Source organism: Clarias gariepinus, chromosome 6 (genome assembly GCF_024256425.1).
Source record: "Clarias gariepinus isolate MV-2021 ecotype Netherlands chromosome 6, CGAR_prim_01v2, whole genome shotgun sequence".
Lineage (NCBI taxonomy): Eukaryota > Metazoa > Chordata > Actinopteri > Siluriformes > Clariidae > Clarias > Clarias gariepinus.
This window is the reverse complement of record NC_071105.1, coordinates 26,912,044-26,938,891: the sequence shown is the minus strand read 5'-3', so window position 1 is coordinate 26,938,891 and position 26,848 is coordinate 26,912,044. Positions and strand designations below refer to the sequence as shown.

At 36.9% G+C, this 26,848-nt stretch overlaps 1 protein-coding gene across 1 annotated transcript in view; it reads left to right on the top strand.

The window, feature by feature from the left end:
- cntn3b (contactin 3b) overlaps positions 1-26,848 on the top strand; it is an 87,742-nt gene that overhangs the window by 9,038 nt on the left and 51,856 nt on the right. The window contains exons 2-4 of the mRNA XM_053499234.1: positions 5,160-5,297; positions 9,596-9,731; positions 19,981-20,156. Coding sequence (XP_053355209.1) covers positions 5,243-5,297; positions 9,596-9,731; positions 19,981-20,156 — 367 coding nt within the window. The 5' untranslated portion in view covers positions 5,160-5,242. The remainder of the gene's footprint in view (positions 1-5,159; positions 5,298-9,595; positions 9,732-19,980; positions 20,157-26,848) is intronic.

Genomic DNA, 26,848 nt, shown 5'->3' with positions numbered 1-26,848 from the left:
TGTTTGGTGGGATTTCTTCGGGTACTCCGGTTTCCTCCCACAGTCCAAAGACATGTAGATTAGGCGTTCCCAAATTGCCCGTAGTATGTGAATGAGTGTGTGTGTGTGTGTGTGCCCTGCGATGCATTGGCACCCTGTCCAGGGTGTACCCCGCCTCGTGCCCTAAGCCTCCTGGGATAGGCTCCAGGTCCTCACGACCCTGAATACGGGATAAAGCGGTATAGAAGATAAGTGAGTGAATGAGTAGGGCCCCCAACCCTTTTTTTGTGTGTGCTATGCAAACATGTGTGCAAGTTCTGCATCCTCAATATATGTCTGGCAAATATTAATCACTGAGCCAAGTTTATTGAATCTCAATTTGAAACCCCCCATACCACAGATGCCCTTTTGAAGCCCTTAGATATCTCTAGACCCATACAAACTCGCAATCCTTTATAGTAAATATGCTCAGCTATGTAACATGAATAATTTTCTTACAGAATCATATTATTGCACCAAGTGTGCATAATGAAACAAAAGTAGATGGACAAAAAACACAGCCAGATTTTGATAGTCAGAGTAATTAGACACAAGGTTTACTGTTAAAATATTTGTCTTACATTTCTCAATTCTAAGTGATTCTTAGAATGATTACTGAACTTGTTGATTAGATATATCTTTCTTCAGGATTACCCTGCTTATGATTTTTGTTTTATTCATTATGAGAATAAATTCAGTGGAAAAAAATGTCTTCAAACCTTAAGACACTAGCCAAATCCTCGCAGAGACAATTACATCAGGAGCTCACAAGGTCTGCAAAGTGTATGCCAACCTATCCACTGACAGCAGACCATGCCTGTTCTACATCTTTATTCATGAGGTTAGGAGGCATAGCTAGTTGAAGACAAGAAAGGCTTTTGTTTGAATCAGAGCCAAAGAACAGTCTTTAATAGCATGTTGTTATAACCCTATACGGTGACATTTTTTAAAAACATGATAGAACTATATATCTCATGTTAAGTACTGTAAATGTGTGTTTGCCTTAAGTCCTGGATGGAACGAAAGGATTTTAAGTTTTCTCCTGATTATAACAGCAAACAGGTGGTCATTATTGGCAAACATAATGCTTTCCCATTATTTTAATAAGCTTCTGCATTGTCACAACATTACTTTCTCTATAACAGTGGTTCTCAAACATTTTCAGTCATTCCCCACTTAAGGGGGTGGGCGAATTTTCAAGCCCCACTTGATGACAATGATAACGAAATTGGCCAAGTTTACTATTTATTGAAAATATCAATTTCTAAACCAATAAGATCAAGTAACACCAAGTTCAAAAAAGATAAAATGCAGGCCTACTTTGTCACTTATCTAGAGCTTTCTTTCAAAGAAGTCGAGTGGCTTATTAACATGACTGGGGTGTGTTGTCTCTAAGTGTCTTCCTACTTTGTTGGGTCTTGTGCTGTCTGCTGCCAGCGGTTTAAGACACAAAACACATACGGGTCTCTTCTCTGCCCTCACCATCCCCACCATAAATCCAAGAGCAACATACAGTAGGCTTCATCATGTTTTCCTTTCGGCTGGCTTTTTGGTTGATTAGGCTGATAGTGCTGAATCACCTTCTTTTTTGTGGTCCATGTAACAAATGTATCCATTGACGTTATTATGCTCACTACATACTGTACAGTACGCTACTGACCCGGTTTGTGTCCGCGGTAAAGTTAGTTTAATATTCGCATCTCCGAATTCAATAGCTGCGCAAATAAACCAGCAAATAAGATACCCACATACATTTCCTCTCTACATTGTCTTTAAGCTATATCCGCCTTAAATTATACATGTTTAAAAGCATAAACACCATTATTCTCTACGGCACAACGAATGATTTAGGGATCATCGCAAAATGCCGCACACCAACAAAAAGCGTAGAACGATATTGATCTTACCTTCTGTTCAGCGCCTGAAGGATCAAAAAGCAACTTTGTTGCCGCACTGGAAACTAGAAATGCCAGACTAGTACTGTCTGATAAAATATAATTTTTTACAAAAAATACAGAAACATCAGCATACACATTGGAATAAATGAAATTACATATATAATACAGAATGTTTCCTTATATATTGTTCCTCTGCAATTAACATGCCGACGTTAAACCGTTATTGTTGCACTGTGGTTCCACTTTTTCTCTGATGTTATTTTAATTTACTTGTATTAATGATCCATTTTTTTGCATGTGATTGTTTAGTTTCGAGTGTCCGATCTTTATTGTCAATAAAGAAAAGCATGAATTAGAATAGGTACCTTCCTATTATTTTCCACTAATTCCCTCACGTTCATTGCCCCCACCTGTCATGTCTGTATTCCCCACTAGTGGGGCGCGCCCCACACTTTGAGAACCACGGCTCTATAAGATGTTGTATTGATGATGGGAGGGTCAGACTGTTAAATAAATTCTTTTCCATCACATTCCAAAGATTCTCAATGAGATTAAGGTCTGGACTCTGTGGTGGCCAATTCATGTGTGAAAATGGTGTCTCATGCTCCCTGAACCACTCTATCGCAATTTGAGCCCAATGAATCTTGGCATCATCTTTAAATATGCCCACGCCATCAGGAAAGAAAAAAAAATCATTGATGGAAACACCAAGCCATTCTGTATATTTAGATAGTCAGCTGACCTTATTATTTAAGTGCATAAATTAGAGCAACAGAAACAACCCCATCATAACTCTGCTCCCACAGGCTTGTCTGGTAGGCACTGGTCATGATGGAAGCATCACTTAATCCGCCTATCTTCTTACGCTGAATGCACCCATCACTCTGGAACAGGGTAAATCCGGACTGATCAGAGTCCGACCACATTTCTTTTTTGAAGATGAATGTTCACCAGTATCCGTCCATGTTTTAATAATGCATTTTAGTTTTTAGGAGTTCTAGGAATGTAAGTTGTTTTCTTTTCTTGATTATAATTTGATCATTCTGAAACAGAGTAAAATCTTTGGATACGTCTTCTAACATGGTTTTTAAAAAAATGAGTTAAATACAGATGCTGACTTTTATTGGCAGTGTGTGTGTGTGTGTGTGTGTGAACGCGTGTGTGCATACATTCTTTGGCTGACTCTGTATATACTGTACATACTATATGCATACTCTTCTTCGGAACACAGTCTTAAAGGGAAAATGCATGCAACTAATCTGCAGCACTTTTGACTATCAGCTTTCTGGCACACAGTACACACAGTACATACAGTAGATACAGTGACATACAGTACTGTATGTTGCATAACAATGTATTAAAATTTCAGTTGAATTCTCTGTATCATGAATTCTCTGACACTCACACCAGTGTATTTCACCTAAGCTATCCACTACAACTGTGAAGCCTCATCTCTTCTCTTCAAACCCAAATGAACTCAAAAGATATTTGGTAGTGCAGCAATATGTGAAAAGAGGTAAAATAATGTATTCTTACATATTGTACTTATTTAAAAAATATAATTAGTAAATGATATCTAGGATAAAATAAATTGGTACAGAACATCTTATGCACATGCAAATTTGATACGTTGCTATTCAACATACAGTATGCTTGTGTCTGTGTGTATGGTACAGTAAGTGCTGCAGAAAAGTTGGACAGGTTTTTTTTTTAAAGAGTTTCTTATTAACGACATACAAGGTTAACATAATGCTTAACATAATTTCACATTAATGATCTTAATAAAAATATCCATAAATGAGATTTGTTTACGCTTTTATTTTTAATTTAGTGTAGCCAATCAATTATAAGTATAGCTTATGGTATATTTGTTAATATAGGTAATATAGATTTTATGATGATTGATATTGCTATGGTTTCTGATTTGCTACAGCGTTTTTGGTTTGTTGATTGGTGTTATAGGCCACGGTAATTGTAATGTTAAAGTTGCTGTTTACATCCTGCTATCATATAATATTTGGCAATCTAGGGCATTGTGGTCATAGGAATGTGTTTAATATTGAGAGCCTTTTCAGAGCATCTTTAGCAGCTGTCTTCCGTAAGGCATGATTTGTGATTCCAGCTCAATCTCAGGCTTGGCATGCTTCCAGTCTTTCAAAACGCCTAACATACTTCATCTGGCTTCCTGGAAGCTCCCTTAGAAAAAAATAGACAGGGTGAAAGGGGTACTATAATTAGCATATACTTATGTATATCTCTGAGAGCTGTATGGACGCTGGTAGTTCCTATTTATAGGTGAGGGAAAATAGTTTTTGGGGTCAATGAGTTATTATAGCATTGAGGTAAGCCTATTTTTATTTTTTTAATTTCCATCTTACCAATCAGTTTAAATTGAGGTGAACTTTAAAGCATATGTTTTGTTAGGGCGGCATATATACTTGCTTTTAACAATGTCTGTACACATGCATGATGGCTGTCTTGCGAATCCTGCATTCGACTGGTGCGTAGCTTGTGCATGTCCTTAGAAATTGACGAAATTCACGTATACTTATCCGAAAGCTGCAATATGCATGTAAAGGATAGGGGCAGTGTAGTCAGCTGGCAGATTGAAAATGGTGTAAAGATTTGAGGAACAATTAAATGACCATGTCCACAATTACCCCCACCAGTATAACGTAAGATGCAAACTAAGTTCTTCGAGTGTCGCCATTTTTTTTTTTTTTTTTACTTTATTAAAAAATTTCTAATTTAAATTGTCTGTTAGTGTGCCTCCTTTAAACAAAGTGTATGGACAAGCATATGAACAATTACACTCACAATTTTGCCGGTTGACTATACGAACGTATTGTTTAATAGGAAGTATGTTTCCACCTTCAATGCCAAAGTGTTGGTTCTAATGAATTTTAACCATAGGACCCTTATGAGTGGTTCACAATAATTGCCATCATTGCACTTATCACTTTATAAGTCCATAGATTTTAAGATACCTGTGAAATGTCTAAAATATGTATTGCCTCTATTGAGTGAAAAGAGAGGCTTGTGATATTTTAGCCCATCTTTTTATTAAAAGTCTTTTAACCACACTTACCTCTAGATTGAAGGTAATCATTTCAGCAAAAATGTAATCGTTCATGTGTCTGTAACCTAAAGTAAAAAAAAAAAAAAAACAGAAAGAAAGGAATCCTGTCACATTTGGCCCAAAATGTCTCATTTGTATTATTTCTGTAATTACTTTTCCCACAGATTATACGTCTTGATTTAAGAGGAAAAACTATTCCATTCACAAGCAATTGGATGAGAGTCATATTTGCCCCTGGCAACTGAAGATGACGTTACAATGGAAATGGCTAGTGCTGCTATCAATCACTGGCTGCCTTGCAGGTAAAATGTCTCATATGTCATTTTATTCCAAACTTCAATTTTTTCTTTTGTTTTACATTTTCATTTCAGATTCAGCATAAACATTGTATCACGTAAGTCTGTTTACTGTAATTTTAGTAGAAAACTGAAATATAATCAAAACTTGTGGACTTGGGTTGTGTTTGACTGAACTGAATTAAGATGTAATGGTGACATTACTCAATTTACCTCTACAGCAGAGTATTGTTTCAAAAAATATTCTCTTTAGGTATATGTAACAGGAGAATCCTCTCGAGATCATTCAAAAAGAAAATGGGGTGGCTGATACCAGTTCTCATGGTGTGCTGTGTTTGTATGGAATTTTACTAATTCATTTGAGAATTATTTGAAATTCATAATTTCCTTTAAAATTTCACCCTCAAAGCCATAGTCCCAAAAGACATGCATGCTTACCACCTTAGCTAGAACATATAACACTAATGCAAGGTGTGGAACATTCTGGACAATTCTTTGCGTTTAAATAACAAAGGATTTATTTTAAGTGTTGCCCTTCAGACAATTATTCAGAGTCATTTTGTATTCAGGCTTGCCTGTTTTACTAAGTCTCAAGTCCTATCAGTGGTTATGGGATTGTCAGAGATGATTATCTGGAACCTTTGGAAGGAGCTGTGTCCATATCTCCCCACAAAGCACTATCTCTGTACTACCCCCTGCACTCCCGGGAATTCCAGTGAATTTCATTCTCTCTCTCTCTCTCTGTTTCTTTCTCTCACACACACACTTCTTTTTATTTCAGATTGTTTTTAGCTGGGCTCAATCCTATAAAGTAAAGGTCAAGGATAATTTCAATTAAATTAAGCTTTATTGTAACCAAGTGCAAACCATTTCAAACAGTACCTGTTTACTTTAGCAGAAAAAAAAGAAAGTGTCAGGAATTTTTCAGCTAGGTAATACAGAAGTAGACTCACAGATAGGGTTTGATGATGAAAGAAAAGATCTCATAAGTACAATTTCATCAGTGCATATTATGCGTCTGAAGTCTACAGAAGACGATCTCTACAGCACAACTTAACACAAGCAACATTTATAGACTATACATTAGTGCATAGAAGTAGTCTAAATTAAAAGACTTTCAAATTATACTCTGGTTAAGATGACTGTTCATTTTAGAGCAATAACTTTAGCTGAGCAACAAGGTACTGTAATGGTTTGTCACCTCACAGCTCAGCAGCTCCAGGTTGAGTTAGAATTTTTGTCTAGTATTGCAAGCTCTTCACTTTGTCTGTGTGAAATCTTTCTGAATTCTGCAGTCTTGGCTATTCTAAATTCCCTCAAATTGAGAATGATTTGTGTGGATGGTCTGGGCTAGAGTTTCTTTTAGGATCCATTCCCATCTCTTATCCAGTGTTCCCCAGGATATGCTGTAGACCCAACAGAACTCTGGCCAAGATAAAGATAATGAATAATTTGAATTTATCTAAAATGCAATACCTTTTTGATGATCACTGTGCTTTTGAGGAGATGCACAAAAACAGGCAGGAACTCAAATTAACTATATAAAGGGATAACTTGGTTTACAGAACAGTTAATGTCCTAATGTAGCTCTGCATTTCTGACACTGGGAACTGCAGAACTGAGAAAAACATGTGAAGAATTAATCAGTGTGGATAAATAACTTTAGGGAAGGTCACTTGATTAATTTGCCAAGTAGTTAATGTGTAATAATCAATTACATGATCAATTAAATAGGCAAATAGTTTTATGCAGGTTTATTCATATTTTTTTTATTATTGGCTTTCACTTGCTTAAAAAACACTTCTTATTATCTGATTATATTATATACGTTGCCCTTATGATTTCATTGCATTGTGCAACGATTCTTCAAAGCCATTATTTGCTACATCTGATAATTGGGACTATGCACTCTAAAGCTTCTTTGCACAAAAAAGAAATAGGAACTCAGATGCTTTTATTGTTTTTATTTAAAGTGTGTTTTATTAATATATTACATACATATGTCTTTTGACTTTGTATTCATAAACGGGAACAAATAATTATTTATTGAATAAGCTTAATAAATGCAGAGTTTAAATTTGCAAATTTGATATAAAAAAGAAATTATTCATTGCAGCATTATAGTTTAAATTTTGGCTCACTTCTCATGGCAAATTCACTTCTCATTTGCAAAACCAGAAGCTTCAATAATTAATAATAATAATAATAATAATAATAATAATAATAATCATTATTATTATTATTATTATTATTATTATTGATTGGATTTCAATTAGAAGATTGAGTCATACAGTATATATTTTATTTATTTATTTATTTATTTTACTTTTATTTATTTGGCTGTTGTCAGGATGTATGCCAATCTTATCCAAAATTCAGTTTATTGGTCAGCTCAATAAAGTCTCCTCTAAAATGTCCTGCAATTACACGCAATTAATGATTCCTTGCATGCCATAATAAGTTCTCCAGAAAAGCTGCACCATATTATGATGTTCCCAGCATCGTGCTTAAATGTGGGTCAGGGGTTACTAGGATTCTCTGTGGAAATTTTCCATTTTCCATGTGATTGTCATACTGTCAACCATAAGATTGTTCCTTTAAGTAGTTACATCATTATTGCTACTTCTGTGTAATCTTCCCTACCAATGGCAATGTCTGTATAATTTACCTACTGATCAGTTTAATATTCCATTTAGTATTTGGTTATAAATACATATTCTTTTCATATTACAAGTACAAAGTGAAAAGCTATGTGTGTAAATGTAAAGTGTATATTTATACTACAGCATATATACACTGCCTGACTAAAAAAAAAAAGCTTTCATGAAAAAGATTTTATTTATCGCTTTTAGCTTTGATTATTGGTGGCTCATTCCTGTGTGAACATGATTGGAGTAAAGGGCCTCTAAATCAACTGTGCAGAACTGAGTGGAATGGAGTTCAGAGCTAACTTTTTATTAATAAATTTAAACTTCTTCAGTTCTTCTACACTGCCCAGCCAAAAGAAGTTGTCGGCAAAAAAAATTTAACTAAGCAAATAGTTTCGAAGTTAAGCCTTAGATTGGATTATTACTGCAGTGGTTATGGGTCATCTGCAACAAGTTATTTAACCCTAACTGATGCAGAGAGTAGCTTCTGAGTGTGGTTGCTTCTATTGGTCAGGTCTAGGTTCTGCAACACTATGTGCCCAAATTGATCTACCTGGATGAACTGAATGACTAGGTTTTTCCATTAATGTTTTTTTTTCTTCCCTGATGGCATGAGCATATTCTAAGATGACGATACCAGGATTCATTGCGAACGGGAGCACGAGACATCACTTTTACATTATACATGGAATGGCCGTCACTGAGTCCAGGCCTTAACCCCATTCAAAATCTTTGCGATGTCAGAAAAAGGCTCTGTCTTAAGTGGATAATAGAGAAATTGAAATAAAGCCCAATTACAGTACATGGAATTTTGTTTCAATGAATATATATATATATATATATATACAATAATTCAACAGCAACAGAGTTTCCAATGAAGTCTTGTAAAACTTTATTATACATAATAAATGTAACTTTCGCTCATTTTGCTGATGGTTTTAAAGAAAAATTACATACAATGCAGAAAACTAAGCTGAATGTTAAGGATCTTGCTCAAGGACAAGACCATGGCAGCTTGACAGAAGCTGGAACTCGAGCAGACAACCTTCTGCTCACTTAAAGTCATTGAACTACGACTAGTTCAAGTAACTTACATTGATTTAGTACAAGGCAATTTAGTGGTAGAAGCAGTTTAATCAGTGTAAGCTATTTAATCTCATTGGCTTACTTCTTAAAACTGAGTAACGGATAAGCACTGCCAAAATGCCAAGCCATTGTCTGTGAGCAAGACAATTAAATTATATTACTATACCTTACTCTACTTATATTTACAATTGTTGATGACCATTCGAAGGCCAGGTTTAATCACCTTTACAGCTCATTTGTGTAAATGGGATAGATATAAATCACTCTGAATAAGGATTCTGCCATAAATCTAAATGAGATGATATTTTTGGAATATAGTTCTTAAAATTTATTAATTCACTTATTATTGAAACCACAGTAAAACAGAGAAACCTCTTTATGACAACACATAAAATCATCTAACCTACAGTATAATATTCTATAGGATAAAATTCCTACACGCCAAGGTTAGCCAGTTGACTTTGATCAGCTGTGGTTGGATAAAATGCAGCATGGAGATTACAGAAAAACTCTTTAAATATTAAGCAGGAATTTTTTGTCTGTTTTTTTTCCCCCTTCTCTTCTCAACAGCTTATGCAGAAGATGCACTATTTCATGGGCCAAGATGGAGAACAGAGCCCAGTGACCTGATTCTCCCCATGCAGTCCCCAAAGCAAGAGGCTGTCCTAACATGCGAGGCCTTGGGCATCCCTCTTCCACAGTACAGGTAATAGCTCACTATAGCACACTGGCAACCATTTCACTGTGCACTGCTCCTGTGCTCCTGATGGGCTGTTGGGATTGGCAAATTGGCAGTGCTTCCCTCAGGAGAATTGAATGGAAGTCTAATAGTGCTGATTGCTATCAATTTTGGAGGGAAAGAGGCAGTTTGTTTGTCTCAACAGAAATACAGTAACCCACTGTAAAGACTAGTGCATCTTCTGACAGTATCTTATCTCATAACCTAATTTTTTTTTTTACTTTTATGTGCTGTATTAGATGTCAAAGTCATCAACAGCAACTCTGTACAGTAAATGGCTTAATCTCACAAACACAGACACACCCATGCAGCTAGAGACTTGCTATTTTCCTGGCTTGTGCAAACCTCAGCAGGAGCTTCAGATATTAGCAAGCAGAAAGCCTGATTTATTAGCCTTTCCCTGAGAGTAATACGCATTTACACTGCAGTTGGAGTGAGAAAAATGCTTTGAAAATAGAAAGACTGTAAATGACTAATTTATACTTAAGATTTCCAAGATACTGTCCCACCTAATCTCTGGAGGGATAGCTGCTCTGAAAATAGCAGCTGGGACTGGGTACATTGAGTTTCAGAGCTTGGGTCAGCATCATGCAAATCCTCAAGTTAGTGCTTGGGGGATGGTGATGGGAAAGGGGCAATAACCTTGCAAGTGACATTTTGTTAAATAGACATATTTGCCTTTATTCATTGGAGAACACAATGCTAGGGCAACAGCAGGGGGTATCATTATATTCGTTGTGTGAGATGAGGAGTGTTCGAGGAGCTAATCAATTACGCTCGCAGCACCACACGAAACAAAGGAAACAAGTGCAAAAGCTGTCTGCTGCTCTTCAAACAGGCGGAATGACTTAGATTATGCAGTTTAATTAGAAAGCTTTTGATTTATTCATGAACTTCTTGTAAACAAGGCGACAGAATAGGATGCAGTGGCTTCTGCCAATTCAGCAAAAGGAACAGACTTTTGCAGACTCAGGAACAAACCTGGCCATGTTGCACTGTAGGCTGCAATGTTGGCTATTCTGTGTAATAAAATTTTATGATTGTAGGAGATAGCAGACTCACTTGTGTAACATGCATGCTTTCCCCAAATGCAAGCATGCAGCTGTGACTTTATTTTATGCACACACCAGTACCAGTCTTGCCTGATACATACATACATATATTAAAGAAAGTTAGAATGTCAAGTTGGGCTTGGTTGTGTTGACGTAGATGAGGCATAAACACAGGGGTGATGACTGGTAGATGGTTTTTTAATAATAATTAACACAAAACATAAACAAACATACTTAACCAGAGCACAACAAAATACTATAATTCAACAAATGCCAGACCACCAAGCAGAACTTACTCAGGCTATTTATAACATAACTAATCAGCCACCTAGGTTCAGGTGAGTGCTCTCATCACCTGACCGAGGTGCATTATGGGAAATGAAGTTTACCTACAAAGAAACCACAACAAAAACACAAAAAGAGTCTTTGGGCGCAAGGGGTTAACCCTGACATAGTTTTTTTTCCCCCCAATTATATATCATTGTTATATTATTCACAAAAGTGAGATCAGTATTAAAAGATGGTTAAAAGCAAAAGGTGGTATCAAGGTGGTAATATATTTTCTCACAAGAAGTTGTGAATTGCATTTGATGCATAAGTCATCAATGCCATCCTTGCTTCTTTTATCATAATAATATGGTTCAACTATAATAACTATATACTGTGAAATATGTTTATTGAAAATTTGAGCTTTGCTTTATGAGTCAATTGCAATCAATACATGTTTAAACATGCAGCTTCTCTGCAGTGAGGACATAAAAAGATCTACTGTAATTGCTAAGGCCTAAAATATTCCAAGCAATGTCTCCTTTGCTGTTTGTCTGTCTGTCTGTCTGTTTGTTTGTTTTATTGCTGAACAAAATCTCTTTCTGTTGTGTAGATCTTCAGTGTTTCCCCTTCTAATAGTACAAGACGACTTCCGCCATGCCTACACGACAGACCATTTTTAAAAATCTAATCCTGTCCAGTGTACAGGGAAATAATTATTAGGGAGACTCTGTGAGGTGCCTGTCTCTGTGTCTCCTCCCTGCTTTAATCTGATTCGCTTCCGACAGCTCTATTAAGAAAAACTAACAAAAAGGTGTTGTGCATTTGTGCATTTGTATGCAATAAATGCATCTTATTAATTCTCTTTTTTTGTTTTACTTTACCTTTGCATAAATTTAACAACCAAAAGTCTTGTGTTGCATGAGAAATAACTAACCAAATATTTTAGTCTTGCTACCGTGCTTGAATTTCCTAGGTAAAACACTGATATTTCTGTTGTTTAAAAATGAATGCCCGATGAGCTGCACAGATTGTGGCTGCTCTGCCTTTGGCTGGTTAGCACTTGCCAGTTAGCTTGGGAACACAATTCTCTGTAGCACTTTGGTAACAAGATTTAAGGGGTGATTGTCAGAAGTGCTAAACAATTAACATGGCTTGCTAAGCTCACAACTGAAGTGGTTAGCATTAATTGAATTTGAGTGGCAGCAGGACTGTCTTGTGAAATTACAATAATTTATACTGAGAATAGGGGAAATTTTAATTTAACAGCAAGGTTATCATAAGATATCTGATAATTTCATGCAAGTCTTTTATTCCACAGTTATTAAAATTGTACAAGTTGTAAAAGACCATTTATTCAGTCAATTACATCTGTAAACCCCACTTTAAAGTCATTAATAGTGTAACTTATAACTTATTATTTAAACACTTGTTTAAAGTAATATTAACAAGAGTTTCCTTATCAAGATCATCAGAAAATGAGAAAATACAGTGACTGTAACTGATACAGACTTGTGTTTCTGCTGCTGCAGCAGGTGTTTGTAACACGTTGGCTTCTACTGAGTGTAGATAATCATCTGTCGGCATTTACACTGCATTCTTAACATCTGCCCCATCAGTAAGTGCTGCATTGCTGACCAAAACACAGGCAGTTCTGTAGTGGCAGTGTGCTTTTAGCAGTTCATCGACATATAAGCAAAAGATGTAGCTCTGTATGAGCCTTTGGGTTGGGCTGCTGTCACAGCAGTAAATTATGTTTTTAGAGTAAACATGTTTTTACAGTCAGTTACTGGACATGTTTATTTATTTGCTCAGCGCCTCTCATATATAATAGCATACAGACCTGTCAACTAAAATCCCAAAAATGTAATTTGCTTTCTTTATTTATTAATAGTTTATTTATTAATATTTAATTTATTAATATTTTCTTGTGGTACAGTGGTGTAGTGTTTGGCAGTATAGCCTCACACCTCCAGTTTCATGAGTTCGAATTACTCCTCGGGTCTGCGTGCATGGAGTATGCATGTCCTCCCCATACTCTGGTTTCCTCACATAGTCCAAACACATGTTTGGTGTTTCCAAACATCCCATGGAATATACTTGGAAAAATTTACAGTTTTGCCTTGTTTTTTTTTTTTTTTTTTATAAATTACATGCAAATTTATATTTTTTTGTAATTGTCATACATTTTCATAGTTCAAAACAGAAACAATGTGAAAAAATCATTATTTAGTAAAAAAAAAAATTACAGTAAAAAATTACTGTGCAGTCAGATGTCAATATACTATTATTTATTGGTTTTATTTTATTTAACACGATTTTGGTAGTGGGAGCATCATCAGAATTGCACAACCAGTTTAGGGGAACAACTATTTTTAAGTGTATATTACATGCACTAATAAATGGATGACATTTTTACAATGTTAGAAGAAAACATTTGTGTGACGATTTCTGCACTATGTAAACTATACAATTCAAGTAATTGTTTTTTAATTTGACATAAAAAAGCAAAAAATGGCACAATAGTGTCAACAGTTTCCCACTGCAAATATTAAGAGCTTATGGAACTCTTAGTCAAGATTCATTTCAGAGTGGAATGTAAAAGCTAAGGTAACGTGCCAAGATATAGATTACTTTGAAGGCAGCAAATATTTGAAGTACTATAAATGGTCTTTAAGGAAACAAGCTTACATCTGTACTGCCATCCCAGACTTGACAATGACACTCAATTTAGCAAATACCCAGATGCTCAAGTCTAACATCTGAATTCTTAGAAAGTCCTCTGCTATTAAGTGCTGGTGTTTTTACAAGCTCTGCTGTTCTGAATGCCAACCATCATCAATCTATGTTGAAACTGAACAGCATGCATCCAACAGGTGAAGTCATCATCAGTCTCACTAATGTGTAGCAGTATTGATGGAGCAGAGGGGAAGCTAATGTTGAGTCAAGGACATCTCTGATCCAACAGCAGCTAGCGGGGGAAAAAGCCCGGTCATTGAAGAAGATAATGTGACTTTTCCTTTTATAGTTATTTTGAAGCCTCATCCTCATCCAGTGAAGCTGGCATCAGCACAGAGAATAACATCATGACAGCTTTTTTTTTGTTGTTTGTTTGTTTCTCTACCTCGGATTTCTACAGAGCTGCAAACACAGTGTTGAGTCAAAGTTGAGCATTTTGGCATGACTCACAAAGACTCCAGAAACTCAATAAACCTGGAACTTAGAACTGGCTTTGAGACAGAATTGGGACTTATGAGGCTTTCATATAACACCTTTAGGCAAAATTGATTGCATATTTGTTCAGCATGTTGTAGACATAATTTGAAATGGATTTGATGTTGCCTCCAGCAGCTGTTCAGTGCCAACGTAACTGATTCTTAATTGATAGTGAGTTGAAAACTGTTCATTTGTTCCATTCATGAACAATGAATGGAAGTCTTGCCAGCAGATGGTGTTAGATTGAGATTCTAGGGCTGTAAGGTGAATCCTGTGCTTTATGCAGCTTTGAAGGTCAGCCAGAGTGCATTGTGACTAAGCCAGAAACTGCAGGAACTGTCCCTATCCTCGCAATGCCCCTGAGGCAAAGAGGTTTAAAACCGGAGCGCCTTCATCACTGGGCTGCATGGGGCAATAAGCTAATAAAAGCATGTAGATAACAGGAGATGACTAATGCATAAAAACTGCGAAACCTAAAAAAAAAGAATTTAAGCCATCTGTGTTTTATTTACCTCTTATGATTGCTTCTAAGCACAGACTTTGCTTATTAATTCATGTACAAGTCCAGCTGTATATTTAACCTTAGAACCAGAGAAATTGCATCTGGACCTTTTGTAACTAGGCAACTTGAAAGCTGTTTTTTGGCTAAGTAAATCATTAGAGAGTGGGCTGATCACTCAGTTGTTTAAAATTCAGCAATAACACATAAAGAGTGAGAGGTGTGCCTGTGCCAGTGCTCATTAGGCCTCCTGTGTTGTTTTGTTATTTGCTTTTCCCACATATGTTGCTGTCAGGTTTAAATACTTGGCTTTGCCTATTGCCACGAAACATTTTAGTTGAAAGATAACTTTCATACAGTGTGTCATTATTATATGTGTGTATTCATTTGTTTGGGTGTTTTTTTATTTACTTGTTTTTTTGACACAGAAAAATTGCAGTGAACAGAAAAGCTATGAATAGTCCAACAGAGATAATGATAATGATCAGCGATGGGCAGCACATATTTGAAATACAAACTGCTATTTTGTCAGTTTTATTGGATGACTGTACACAATTATGATGTCATATGTGCACTTTCATACAGATTTCATAAAAAAATTATGATATTAGGCACGTATTGTCATAAGCACATACTCATCTGATACAAAATTAGAAAACTTAATCTTACTTTAAGCCCCCATCATGTTCTTACTATGTCCTTCAAATACCTTATTTCTTTTTCATTTTTTTATAATTTTTTTTTTTTTTGGGTGAACCCAATCACAACTTATAAAACTTGGCAGAAATGTTGTAAGTGTGCAAAAAGCACCTGGTAAATGCTGTAAATGTGTATTGCGATATACTGTAATTGCACTCAGTAATAACTCAGTTTGATCTCATTGAACCTGGTGAGCATGTGATCATGTGTGTAATTGGACATTACTGACAACTTGATAGACAGGCTAGGAAGCATTATGAACTTATACATGCACATTTCCATTTTGACCTTGTTCCCACTGTGTTCTTGGATATTTTAAGGATGCAGTGGGAACTTTATAGTCTTCTTTGAAGTGTGATGGGTATAAGCAAGACTGAAGATTGAAGTTCAGCATTTCTAAAAAAAATTGAGAGATTGTAATGTTGGCTGACTCTAGAAAAAAACAATTATCTATTCCTTCTTTACTGGATATTAATTGTGCTTAAAAGATTTCAGCAGATCAGATCATTTTAGATTTTAGATGGTGTGGATGTTGCATGTGGTCTTTCAGCTTTCCGTGGTGTGATGTAGTCATATATATATATATATATATATATATATATATATATATATATATATATATAGCCTTAATATTTGCTATACTTCTCTAACGTGGATCAGCACGGTAGATCAGTACATGTGTTTCTTCTAAAAACTATTGTAATAATGTTTTCAAACATTTGGTGGTTAATGAAGATATTTCTTCAGTGTGTTATTATTGGTTGATATTTACATTGATGTTCACAATTTACACTGAGTTTCATAATTGTGTATAAAAACTATTTGCAAGAGGTTATATTAACCACCTCTCAGCACACATCTCATTACCATAGTTTAACCCAATGTCTTGCTGTGGCCCACTGGTGAATAAATTTGTCAGTGTTTCGAAAGTCACTGTTGCAAGTAATTACTTGTTTGCTAGTTTTGGACATACCAGGCACTCTCTTGCCAAATCTGCCTCATCAGTGCTTACAAAGCTCCACTGGTGATGGTAAATTGAATCATCGAATAATTGAATGGGTTGAAAAATAAATAAATAAACAGAAGCAATGATTGCCCATTGAATTTATACTGGTTGTCAAGTAAATAAATGTCAACTCATTTTATGACATAATTTTTAGGATAGCAAAAAAAAAAAAAAAAAATTCAACTGAGCTTTAGTCATACAGATTTACAAATGACATTTTCAGCCTCAGTGCTTTTTAAGGTTGCACTATTAGGACTGCAAGTAAATAAATTGTTGCTATAAAAATAATAATAAACTGTTTATTATAGTACACTTTAGGTATGTATCAGTTCTCAGATGCACTTGTGTGAATGAGTACACCTTAAAAAAATACTAATTGACTGAGAGTGCAGCACAGAAACTCTTTATAGCTTAATGATGATAAAATCCAAGCTTAATGATGGATGGAGCATGTGATGTCTAAAGTAGTGTCTGGAAGCCTCTTTGAGCTGTCATGCAATGCTGATCTGACTCTAAACTAGCTGAGTGGGATCTTATGTGGTTTCTTGCATACCTCTCCATTTCATGCAAAATTATATCAAAGTGTAAATGATCAAAGAGACTTAAAAAATCCCAATGCGATGCTGTGATTGTAGATCAGACTTCCTGTAGTCCAAAATATTGTCTTAATAACAGTAAAAGTTTCTACTGCATGCTGTTCTCTGAGCAAAAATGCCTTGATTGTGCCACAGGTCAGAGCAAAATGGCCAGACTGGTTAAAGCTGGTCGAAAGGCAAGAGTAACTAAAAAAACATCTTGCTACAATCAAGGCTTGCTGAAGAGCATCTCTGAATGCACAACATGATGAACATTAAAACAGATGGGCTACAGCAACGCAAGGCCACACTGGGTGCTACTCCTTTCAGCTGAAAACATGAAACTAAGGCTACAATCACATGGACTCACTAAAATTGGTGCCTTGATTCCTGCTACGACATTCAGACTGTAGGGTCAAAATTTGGCATTAAAAAATGCGAAGGCATGGATCCATCCTGCCTTGTACCAATGGTCCAGTCTGGGGGTGGTCTGCATTAAAGTGACATGTTATGGATCAAAATCTCCAAGGACTGTTTCCAGCACCTTGTTGAATGTACTGTATTCAAAAAGAGTTAAGGCAGTTTTGAAGGCAAAAGTGGTCTTACACAGGACTAACAAAGTGTGCCTAATGAATTAGCTAGTCAGTATAGCTGTATGTATATTATTAATCCTATATACTGAAAAGGAACAAAAGCAAATGTGTGTGTGTGTGCGCGCTAGGCTGCACACATGCATTATTAATGGTAAAGCTTTTTCGGCCTGCAGAGAGAACCCAGCCATCCTATCAACTCTATGCTTCCTGTCCTCGTCAATTACTTTTAGTGAGCCTTTACTGAACCCTCACCACTCACACCCATACAGAATTGCTGCACCTATTGTAAACAAGCTTTTTTTATTTATAATTTAACAGGCAAAATACAGTATATGAAAGTCTACTATTAACACTATGGTTAAGTGTTCTTAGGTCGAGGTCCGATGCTAAGCAAGTTATTACAAAACATTTTATAAATGTAGAATGTAATATGCATTTATTTCCCCCCACCACCACCCCCCACCCCCCCCCCCCCCCCCCCACACACACACATTATATCTGACCTACATAAGGACAATCATGCACTAAGTAGAAGACATAATTTACAAGGACAAAGCTAATTTGGTGTAACTTTGCCTCTATAAGAAGAAGAATATAAAAAGTCTCTCGCTATCATTTAATGCATACCGGGTAAAATAATGACTAAAGAAGTCAGATTAAGCAAACGCATGCACTGTGGAAAAAATGACATAATAAGATGAGAATCAGGATGAGAGACACAGACAGTATTGCTTTTGTAGTCTGTCAGAGCTGTCTGGGGACAGTCATGACTGCTTTGTATAATAAAGAAGCTTTGCCTTCCCTGCTCATTAGATTTCTATAGCGAAAGAACAATATTGATTTTTTCCTCTTTCATTTTTTTCTGCAATCAGCATGTCATACTTTCTCAGCAGCCCCATGCTAGAACTCAATCTTGTCATTTCTTGTTCTAAGGAAATGAGTTATTAATGCTCAGGATTCTTTTGAGTGAAGTACAACGTTGCAGTGGCACTGGATTTCTGTCCAGTATTTATAAAAAATTTAAATGGCCATGACCCATGCATCAAAATCAGTTAATGACTGACAAGTATTATTGTGCTTAGTGTAATTACTTAGTATCTTTAGAATAAGTTTTAAGGAATATGTAATGCAAGAATGGAAGGGCTTTGTTAGTCAGTAGAGATTTTTCGACAACACAGTGCTGCTATCTACAGAGGAAATACATTCACAGCTTCAATCAGGAATTCTGTTTTGTTATGCTCACAGCCTGATGCCTGTCAAAACCAATGTCAGTTTGTATCAAATTATTATTCTCTAGACACTGTATGATTTCCAGATTCTGGAGTTGGAAAATAATCACACCTACATATCCTACATTTCTCAAGGTGAAGTAGTACGCTTTGATCGGCTAACAACATAAGATTATTTACTCACCCTTTGGTGTATTCTGGTCTCAAATAATGTAGCAATGTTATGCTATTGCCGCCCAAAAAGCTCTCAAACAATAGCACAGAGTCACTACTGTTATCTAAAAGGAACATAGTTTGATCATAAGAACACTGTCATTGAAACATAAAGCATTTGATTCTATGTTTTATAGGGGGAAAAAACGGATTGATGTAATCAACAGTGAGATGTATAATGTAGCGTGTCCTGTTACAGAGAAAGGACAAAATGCTCATGTGTGGAAGAAAACCTTTAAAAAGAAGAGATTTCTTTCTTTAACTTTTACAAAGCACTGATACTGGAGACTTATTATTCTGCTAATATTAAATAGAATTATCCTTCCAGACAGATTTACCATATACAGTACAGCTTGTTTCAATTTGCTTCTGATTTATTGATTCTAATCATTTAGAATCTTTTTAAATTGCTACTTAAAACTTTTAAAAACAAATACTGTGTGCAGCGGGCTGCAGTGCACTGGGTGTTCTGGTGCCTTTTTATTGTGTTCAGCATTGAATGCTACAATGGGTTTTCTGTAGGAAGTGGGCATGGGTGAATCTTGGGTAACCATGATCCTGTCACCAGTTTACTAGTATACTGCTATGTGATGTTAATTTTATAGCTGATTGGTGTATGTTTTATTAAAATAACCAGTGGGATAAAGCTAGCTAGGATGCCCATTCACTGATTCATTACATACAGTGGTCATTGGTATGCATTTTATGTTTTTGTAATACCGAGTGTTACACTATGTACTTCCTTAAACCATTGCAAGTCTCTGGCAGCATAATGAAGGTGAACTGATCAGATCGATGTGTGTGATTAATGCTCACAAACGCATTTCTCCCGAGATGTGAGAGCTGATTGTGTTTGCATTTCCGCAGATGGTCTCTGAACGGGACACTCATTGATCTCGACGGTGACGAGAGGCGTCATGTGTCTGGAGGGAACCTGATTATCAACACATTGGATAGAGACCAAGATGGAGGCATTTACCAGTGTTCTGCCTCCAATGCCCGGGGAACCATTCTAAGTCATAGAGCCACCCTGCAGTTTGCATGTGAGTTCAATAGATCTAACTTTGCAATTCTAAACTCTAGATTAAACATCCTTTTGACCACAGGTTTTTGGTTAACAGAATTTGCTTTCTATTGTTATAGTGGATAATACATTAAAATTTAACTTATGTTCATCATAGGTTTGGAAATGAGTAGCATTTACAAATACTTAACACAAATAGCTCACAGTAAAAAATAGTCCTTAAAGTGTGTGGATAATCGGCCTTTATAGTATTTTTGTTAGTTTTATGTTCATTTACAGCATTTAGTAGATGCCTTTTACCAGAGCAACTGGCAAAAAAGAGCTTAGTCTACATCAAAACAATATCTCTATATACTATATAATGACATGAGGTCAGGGACTAAGAACACCATCAAGCTCTAGTAAAACCCTGTTGGAAGAAGATAGTACAGCGAGAAAGACAACAAACATGTAAATTGTTAAATCAAGTGGCAGGTGAAGAGGTAAGTCTCTAATCTCCACTTAGACACAGCCAGTGACTCAGCACTCAACAGAAAGACAGCCACAGAAAGTTTATTGTACCACCTAGGAGCCTGGACAGGGAAGTATTTTAAGGCATGTCTTCTTTTTATCTTGAGGGCTGGTGGGTCCACTTTCCCAAGTGGTAGTGATTCAAAGGACTTGTGCTTAAATGGTTTAATGTAGCTGAGCTCTGATTTGGATTTTTGCTTCGTGTGCAAGCATCTGTTTTTGATACAAGAAGATGGTGGAGGTGATGAGGTGAAGCAATGTGGTGTAGGAGTTTGGAAACACTTCATCTAATTAGTCTTACTGTAAGATACCGATGGACTAAACAAGTAACTGAGTGGCCTCTGTGGACTTAACAGGCCAGATGCTGATGTTGTAAAGTGGAAACTCAGGTTAATGATGTAAAAAGAAATAAGAAAAATTTGCCCCAAATTGTTAAAAGGCAAGAAGTATAGTTGTTTCAGAAGTTAAAAAGCTAAGGATGTGAAGTTATTGAGGTTCAACCATTTGTCTCAATACTTTAAGCTTACAGAAATGTCAGACAGAACCTTATAAGTCCATCTTGGTGATTTACAAAATGTATTGGCAAATTGCATTTGTCAGTATTGGTTGTGCTACATCAATAAAATTGAACTCATCTATTGTTGTTTAGTAACTTACTGGGAACACATAAACACATACAGTAGTTTTAAAGCACCTCTATGCACATTAGATAATATTTTGTCCACGTAGTGTAAAAAAATAAAAAAGTTAACTGGGCAATGTGTAGGTAAGTCAGTCAGCTTTCAAAAGAGCAACACATTTTTGAGGTAAGAAATGGCCTTAAGTCATTAAATGTTGTACAGATCCCTCTTACTCCAGAATAGACTAAACTAAACTACCTCCACAGGAGGTCTGGCTGATCCAATTACAATCCAATCACAACCCCTACTGTGTGCGTTTAAATTTACTTTAATGAGGTTAAATGGTATACAATCATGATTGGCTCATGAAAATGCATATAAATGCAAAGTGTAAATGAAGCATTTTACCCTACACTGTGTTTCTGAATATAGGCTTGTCTGCATTTATTTAAACAAGGAGCTTTTGTGGCAACCCTTTGCTTATCTGTCGAGGCTGTTCAGATTTGTAAGGCAGCAAATGAGATTTCCCAGCTGAACAAAGTGAAATCGAACTGGATGTCAGATGCAACCAGCTCACAGTAGCAGAGAAGTGTTTGATTGGATTCAGACTCCATTGCTGATTTCCATTAGTCATGGACTTTTCAGCTTCAAGCGAAACGTGAACACTATACTATATACTCGTTTGCACCAAGTATGGGTTTTCTTAAAATGTAGACATGGCAACCAAAATGTATTTGCATGCTATCTATCTATCTGTGGTATGTGTATATACAGTATACTGTGTGTATGTGTGTATATATATATATATATATATATATATATATATATATATAGCTAATATAATATTATATATAATATATATAGGGGTAGTTTTATTTACCATAGTATAGTGAAAAAAAGAGAAGGGAACTGAGGAGGGAGGGAGGAAAAGTAGGGTATGAAAAAAGTAAGGGTTGCACATGCAAGTCCATGCAGTGCCCAGCTGGCAGAGGGGCACTCGACTGGCAAGCGTGGGCAGTGAAGAAGTGCAGAGTGCACTGACATGAAGACAGCGGCTGCTGCCGGCCCTTCGACACAGCTGCAGTGATCACACCATTCTTTCTCGTCACTGGATCTCAGGGAAATACTTTGGCAGATGTGAATGATGCTGCATCGGCTCGTGCAGGTTTTTGACGTCAATCCATACAGCAGTCAAATGGCCACGTTTAATGCTTCCGTCTATGAAGTTCCTGGGGTGTGTGTGGCTTCACTCATTTTCCATGTCGCTATCTGTTTGTGCAAGTCGACCCACAATGTCTCATCTAACCGCCCTTGTACAAGAGCTCTAGTGTGTGGATCGGCGGTAGGCAGTCCGCCTGTCTTTGCTCAGACAGATGAGGTGAGAGTTTCTCATCTTGCCGCCTTTATGCTGTGGCCTCCAACAGGTGGGTTGGCGGTGCTTACATCGGCACACAGGTTCCAGATGATGAGCTCAAGCAGGTGACAGGGTGGCACTTTGTCCTTTTGCCTTTATCCGGCGAGCTGAAGCAGGATTTGGCAGGCGACAATCCTAAAAGGAGCTGAGACATGGTGCACGCAAAACTGTAGGGTGCTTAAGCTGGTGCATCAACAGCGTTGCCTGCGTAGCATGCTTAAGCTGGTGCTTCAACAACGTAGTGTTGCAGGTTTACCTTTTTTGCCATCCCCCGGGATACAGGGTATCACTCCACTCACATGCCACTCACGTGTGCAGAAGGGTACTCATTGGCGGCTTTAGAGCGGCAAAGTAGTTTTTCAGTCGATCACCTTTAAAGATTATGGAGCGTGTGACATCGCTCAGCCCACATGTTGCTCTTGCCCTTTAGCGCTGACCGCACAACAGGCTTCTGAGCTGTAGCACTTAAAGCTCAGGGCATTTTAGCTATTATTTGTTTAGCAATTTTTATAAATAAACATATAGTCTATAGGGCACAGGATTGTGTAGTATATAGTGTAATATCCTTTCTTTCAGCACAAAATATGCAATTTTTGTATGCAAATATGAACTGAATTTTAGTCCAGCTTTTTAAACATGACTAAGCAAAAAAATTTGAAATTCGGTCTCACATGCAAAGAAATAGCATAGATACACATAATCATGTGTTTTTATTGTTTTTTTCCGGTTGTTTCTATGACCAAAAAAAAAAAAAAATATGCTAATTTAGAGCGTTCTACATTTTTGCGACGTTGTTCCCATATTCTGGTAGTGGTACAGTTTACCCTTTCTAAAAGTAATTATAATATTTGTTCTACCTGACATATCTTCAAACCCAAATATGCAGTTTAAAGTCTAAAGCCTCCGTGTAGACACACATGAGCAAGGATTCTATATAAACATAACTTGGGTTTTTATAATCCAATGTTCACTCGCGCTCTTGTTACTCTGGGCTTTGGACCCCGCTCAAAGCTCCGCACGCTGCTTTTATAATGTCGCTGGACACGAGATTCATTCAATCCCCTTATTTTCTGCCAACAGTGCTGAATTTGGCGGTCATGCCCCCTCACACATTTGCAGATGGGGATGCCACCTCAGTGGGGAGCCTTCAGAGTGAGGATGGAGGAAAAAACATTAGAGTACATGCTCGTCACTAGTTCACGCTGTGTATACAGTGAAACCTTGGATCACAAGTAACACAGTTTACTGTGTGTTTCGCAAGACGAGCAAATATTTTTAATAAAATTGGACTTAGAACAAAAAAAAAAAAAGAACATATCTTAGTTTACGAGTACCAAGTATCATGTATCACGCATTATGCTTCTGCTTATGCATTCAAGCACGTGCTTCTTGTTTTAACGTTTTCTCTCTTCAAATCAGCCTGCCCTTTGTGTCTGTGTGCGCGTGCACGTCATTGGACACCGTTATTAGAGAGATTTCTTGTTTATTTTTCCGATAAAACAAGGTTTCCGTTGTGTGTGCGTACATGTGTAAAAAAAGTGGAGGAAGGGTAACTGTGTAAGATGAGAAGGGGGAGAGGGGAGCTTACTTTAGTTTCACACACACACATACTGTACACACATACACAGTGCCTTTGTATGAAAAAAGTGGAGGAAGGGTAACTGTGTAAGACGAGAAGGGGGAAAGGGGAGCTTACTTTGGCTTCACACACACACATACTGTACGCACATACACAGTGCCTGCGCGCACATACGGAAACACTTACCTTACCTTTTTTTAAAGGTAAAGTGCTGACTTACTTTACTAATGCATACTGGGATCCCCACAATATCTGTAGTTTATACAGTGGGGGAAAATAAGTATTTGATCCCCTTCAGGTTTTCTAAGTTTGCCCACTTCCAAAGAAATGAAGGGGTCTATAATTTTCTATCATAGGTTTATGGTAAAATCCAGAAAATAAGGACACGGGAAAATAAGTATTTGATTCCCAAGCAAAACATGACTTAGTACTTGATAGAGAAACCCTTGCTGGAAAGCACAGTGGGAAGACATTTTTTGTAGTTGTTTACCAGATTTGCACACATCTTGGGATTCATTTTGATCCACTATTCTTTACAGATTTTCTCTTAATGTTTAGGGTTTCTTGCCTGTTGCTTGGCAACTCGAAGTTACACACCTCTCCGTGAATTTTCTATTAAGGTCTATTAAGGTCTGAAGACTGGCTAGACTCCATGACCTTAATATGCTTATTTTTGAGCCACTCTTTAGTTGCCTTGGCAGTATAGTTGGGGTTATTTTCATGCTGGAAGACCCATCCACAACTCATCTTCAGGAGGTTCTCATCCAAAATTTTACAACACATGGCCTCATTCATTGGCCCCTCAGTGCAGCAAAATTTGTACCTTTAGCAGAGAAACAGCCCCAAAGCATAATGTTTCCACCTCCGTGCTTGACTGTAGGGACTGTGGTGTTCTTAGTGTCATAGTCAGCATTTTTCTTCCTCTGAAAACAGCAAGTCGAGTTGATGACAAAGAGCTCAATTTTGGTCTCATCTGACCACAGCAGTTTATCCCAATCTTTCTCTGTTCATTGGCAAACCTCAGACGGGTCTGTCATGTGTCTTCTTGGGGAGGGGAAGCCTTGCTGCACTAAGGGATTTCAATCCATGCAGGCGTATTGTGTTACCAATGGTTTGTTTGGTGACTGTGCCTTGAGATCATTCACAAGCTCCTCCTGTGTAGTCCTGGGCTGGTCCCTAATTTTTCTCATGAATATTCTTACTCCATAAGGGTGAAATCTTGCATATAGGTAAAAGTAACCATTAATAGTTACTTTGTATTTCTTACATTTGTAAATAATTGCTCCAGCAGTTGTCTCCTTTTAACCAAGCTTCTAGCTGATGGTTTTGTAGCCCATTCCAGCCTTCTGCAGGTCTAAAATCTTGTTCCTGACTTGCTTTGACAGCTCTTCGGTCTTGCCGATAGTGGTGAGGTTTGAATGAAAGTTAGAGATTTTGTGCCCAGGTGGCTTTTATACACATACCGCATTGTTGTTAGGAGCACCTTCTTGAATGAATATGTGTACCACAAGAGCACATAACCAGTCTGTGAGAGGCAGAATTATTGTTGGTTGGTAGGGGATCAAAAACTTATTTCCTTCATTAAAATGCAACTTCATTAAAGACGAGAGAGAGAGAGAGAGTGTGTGAACTTGCTCGGTGTAAAATTACGCGCGTGCACACACACAACACACACACAGCAGCGCAAGAGTAAGAAAAACACACACACACACACACACACACACACACACAAACACACACGCACACAGATGTTGATTATACCAGTAAGAGACGAGCACTAAGACCCAGCAGGGGAGACGATTACCCAGAGCGGAGCGCAAGAGAGAGGAAAATTGTTGGCTCAGTTGGGATCAAGTGACGCTAAGCGTTAAATCAATAAGCGCATGCGTGATACATGATACTCCGTGCTCGTAAACCAAGATAATGCTTGTTTTCCAAGTCAAAATGTATTAAAAATATTTGTTAGTCTTGCGAAACCGCGTTACTCGTAATCCCACTGTATGGCATGCTATTTTGGCAATTAATCATGAGGATATTTAATGGGAACCTGAACAAAACTTAAGACTATTAAATGAAAGTATGAATATATTTAATGAAAGTTGATGTCAGGGCCAGTCCCCTTTGTGTTTCCTAAATTATTTAATTATTTTTAATTTAAATTAATTTATGTGTAATGTTTGCCATATCTCTCATGTAGCTTCAGGAAGTTGTGTCTGAATTAGTGAGTCACCAAAGAATCTAGTGCCAGTGATCCTGAATAATGACGAAATAATTAACACACTTGTGAGTATGTGTGATTGTTCTAAAATAATGCAGCGCATAAAACAGACACTCTTCCCAATGGCACACTTAATCTATCTGCATGTGAATTTTAAGCAATGTGGCTTCAGTGTCATGGCACATCGCATTTTGGGTAGTTCTTGCCATGTTTTAGTAAATACATTTTTATAACCAATCAACATCAAGTAAAAGATTTCTTATATAAAAAAAAACAAGAGGAAATAAACAGGCTTGAGTTGTGCAAACATTAAGAAAATGGATTCTGTTAACGTATCATTGTAAAATGTTTTCAGCTCAGTCTTTATAGT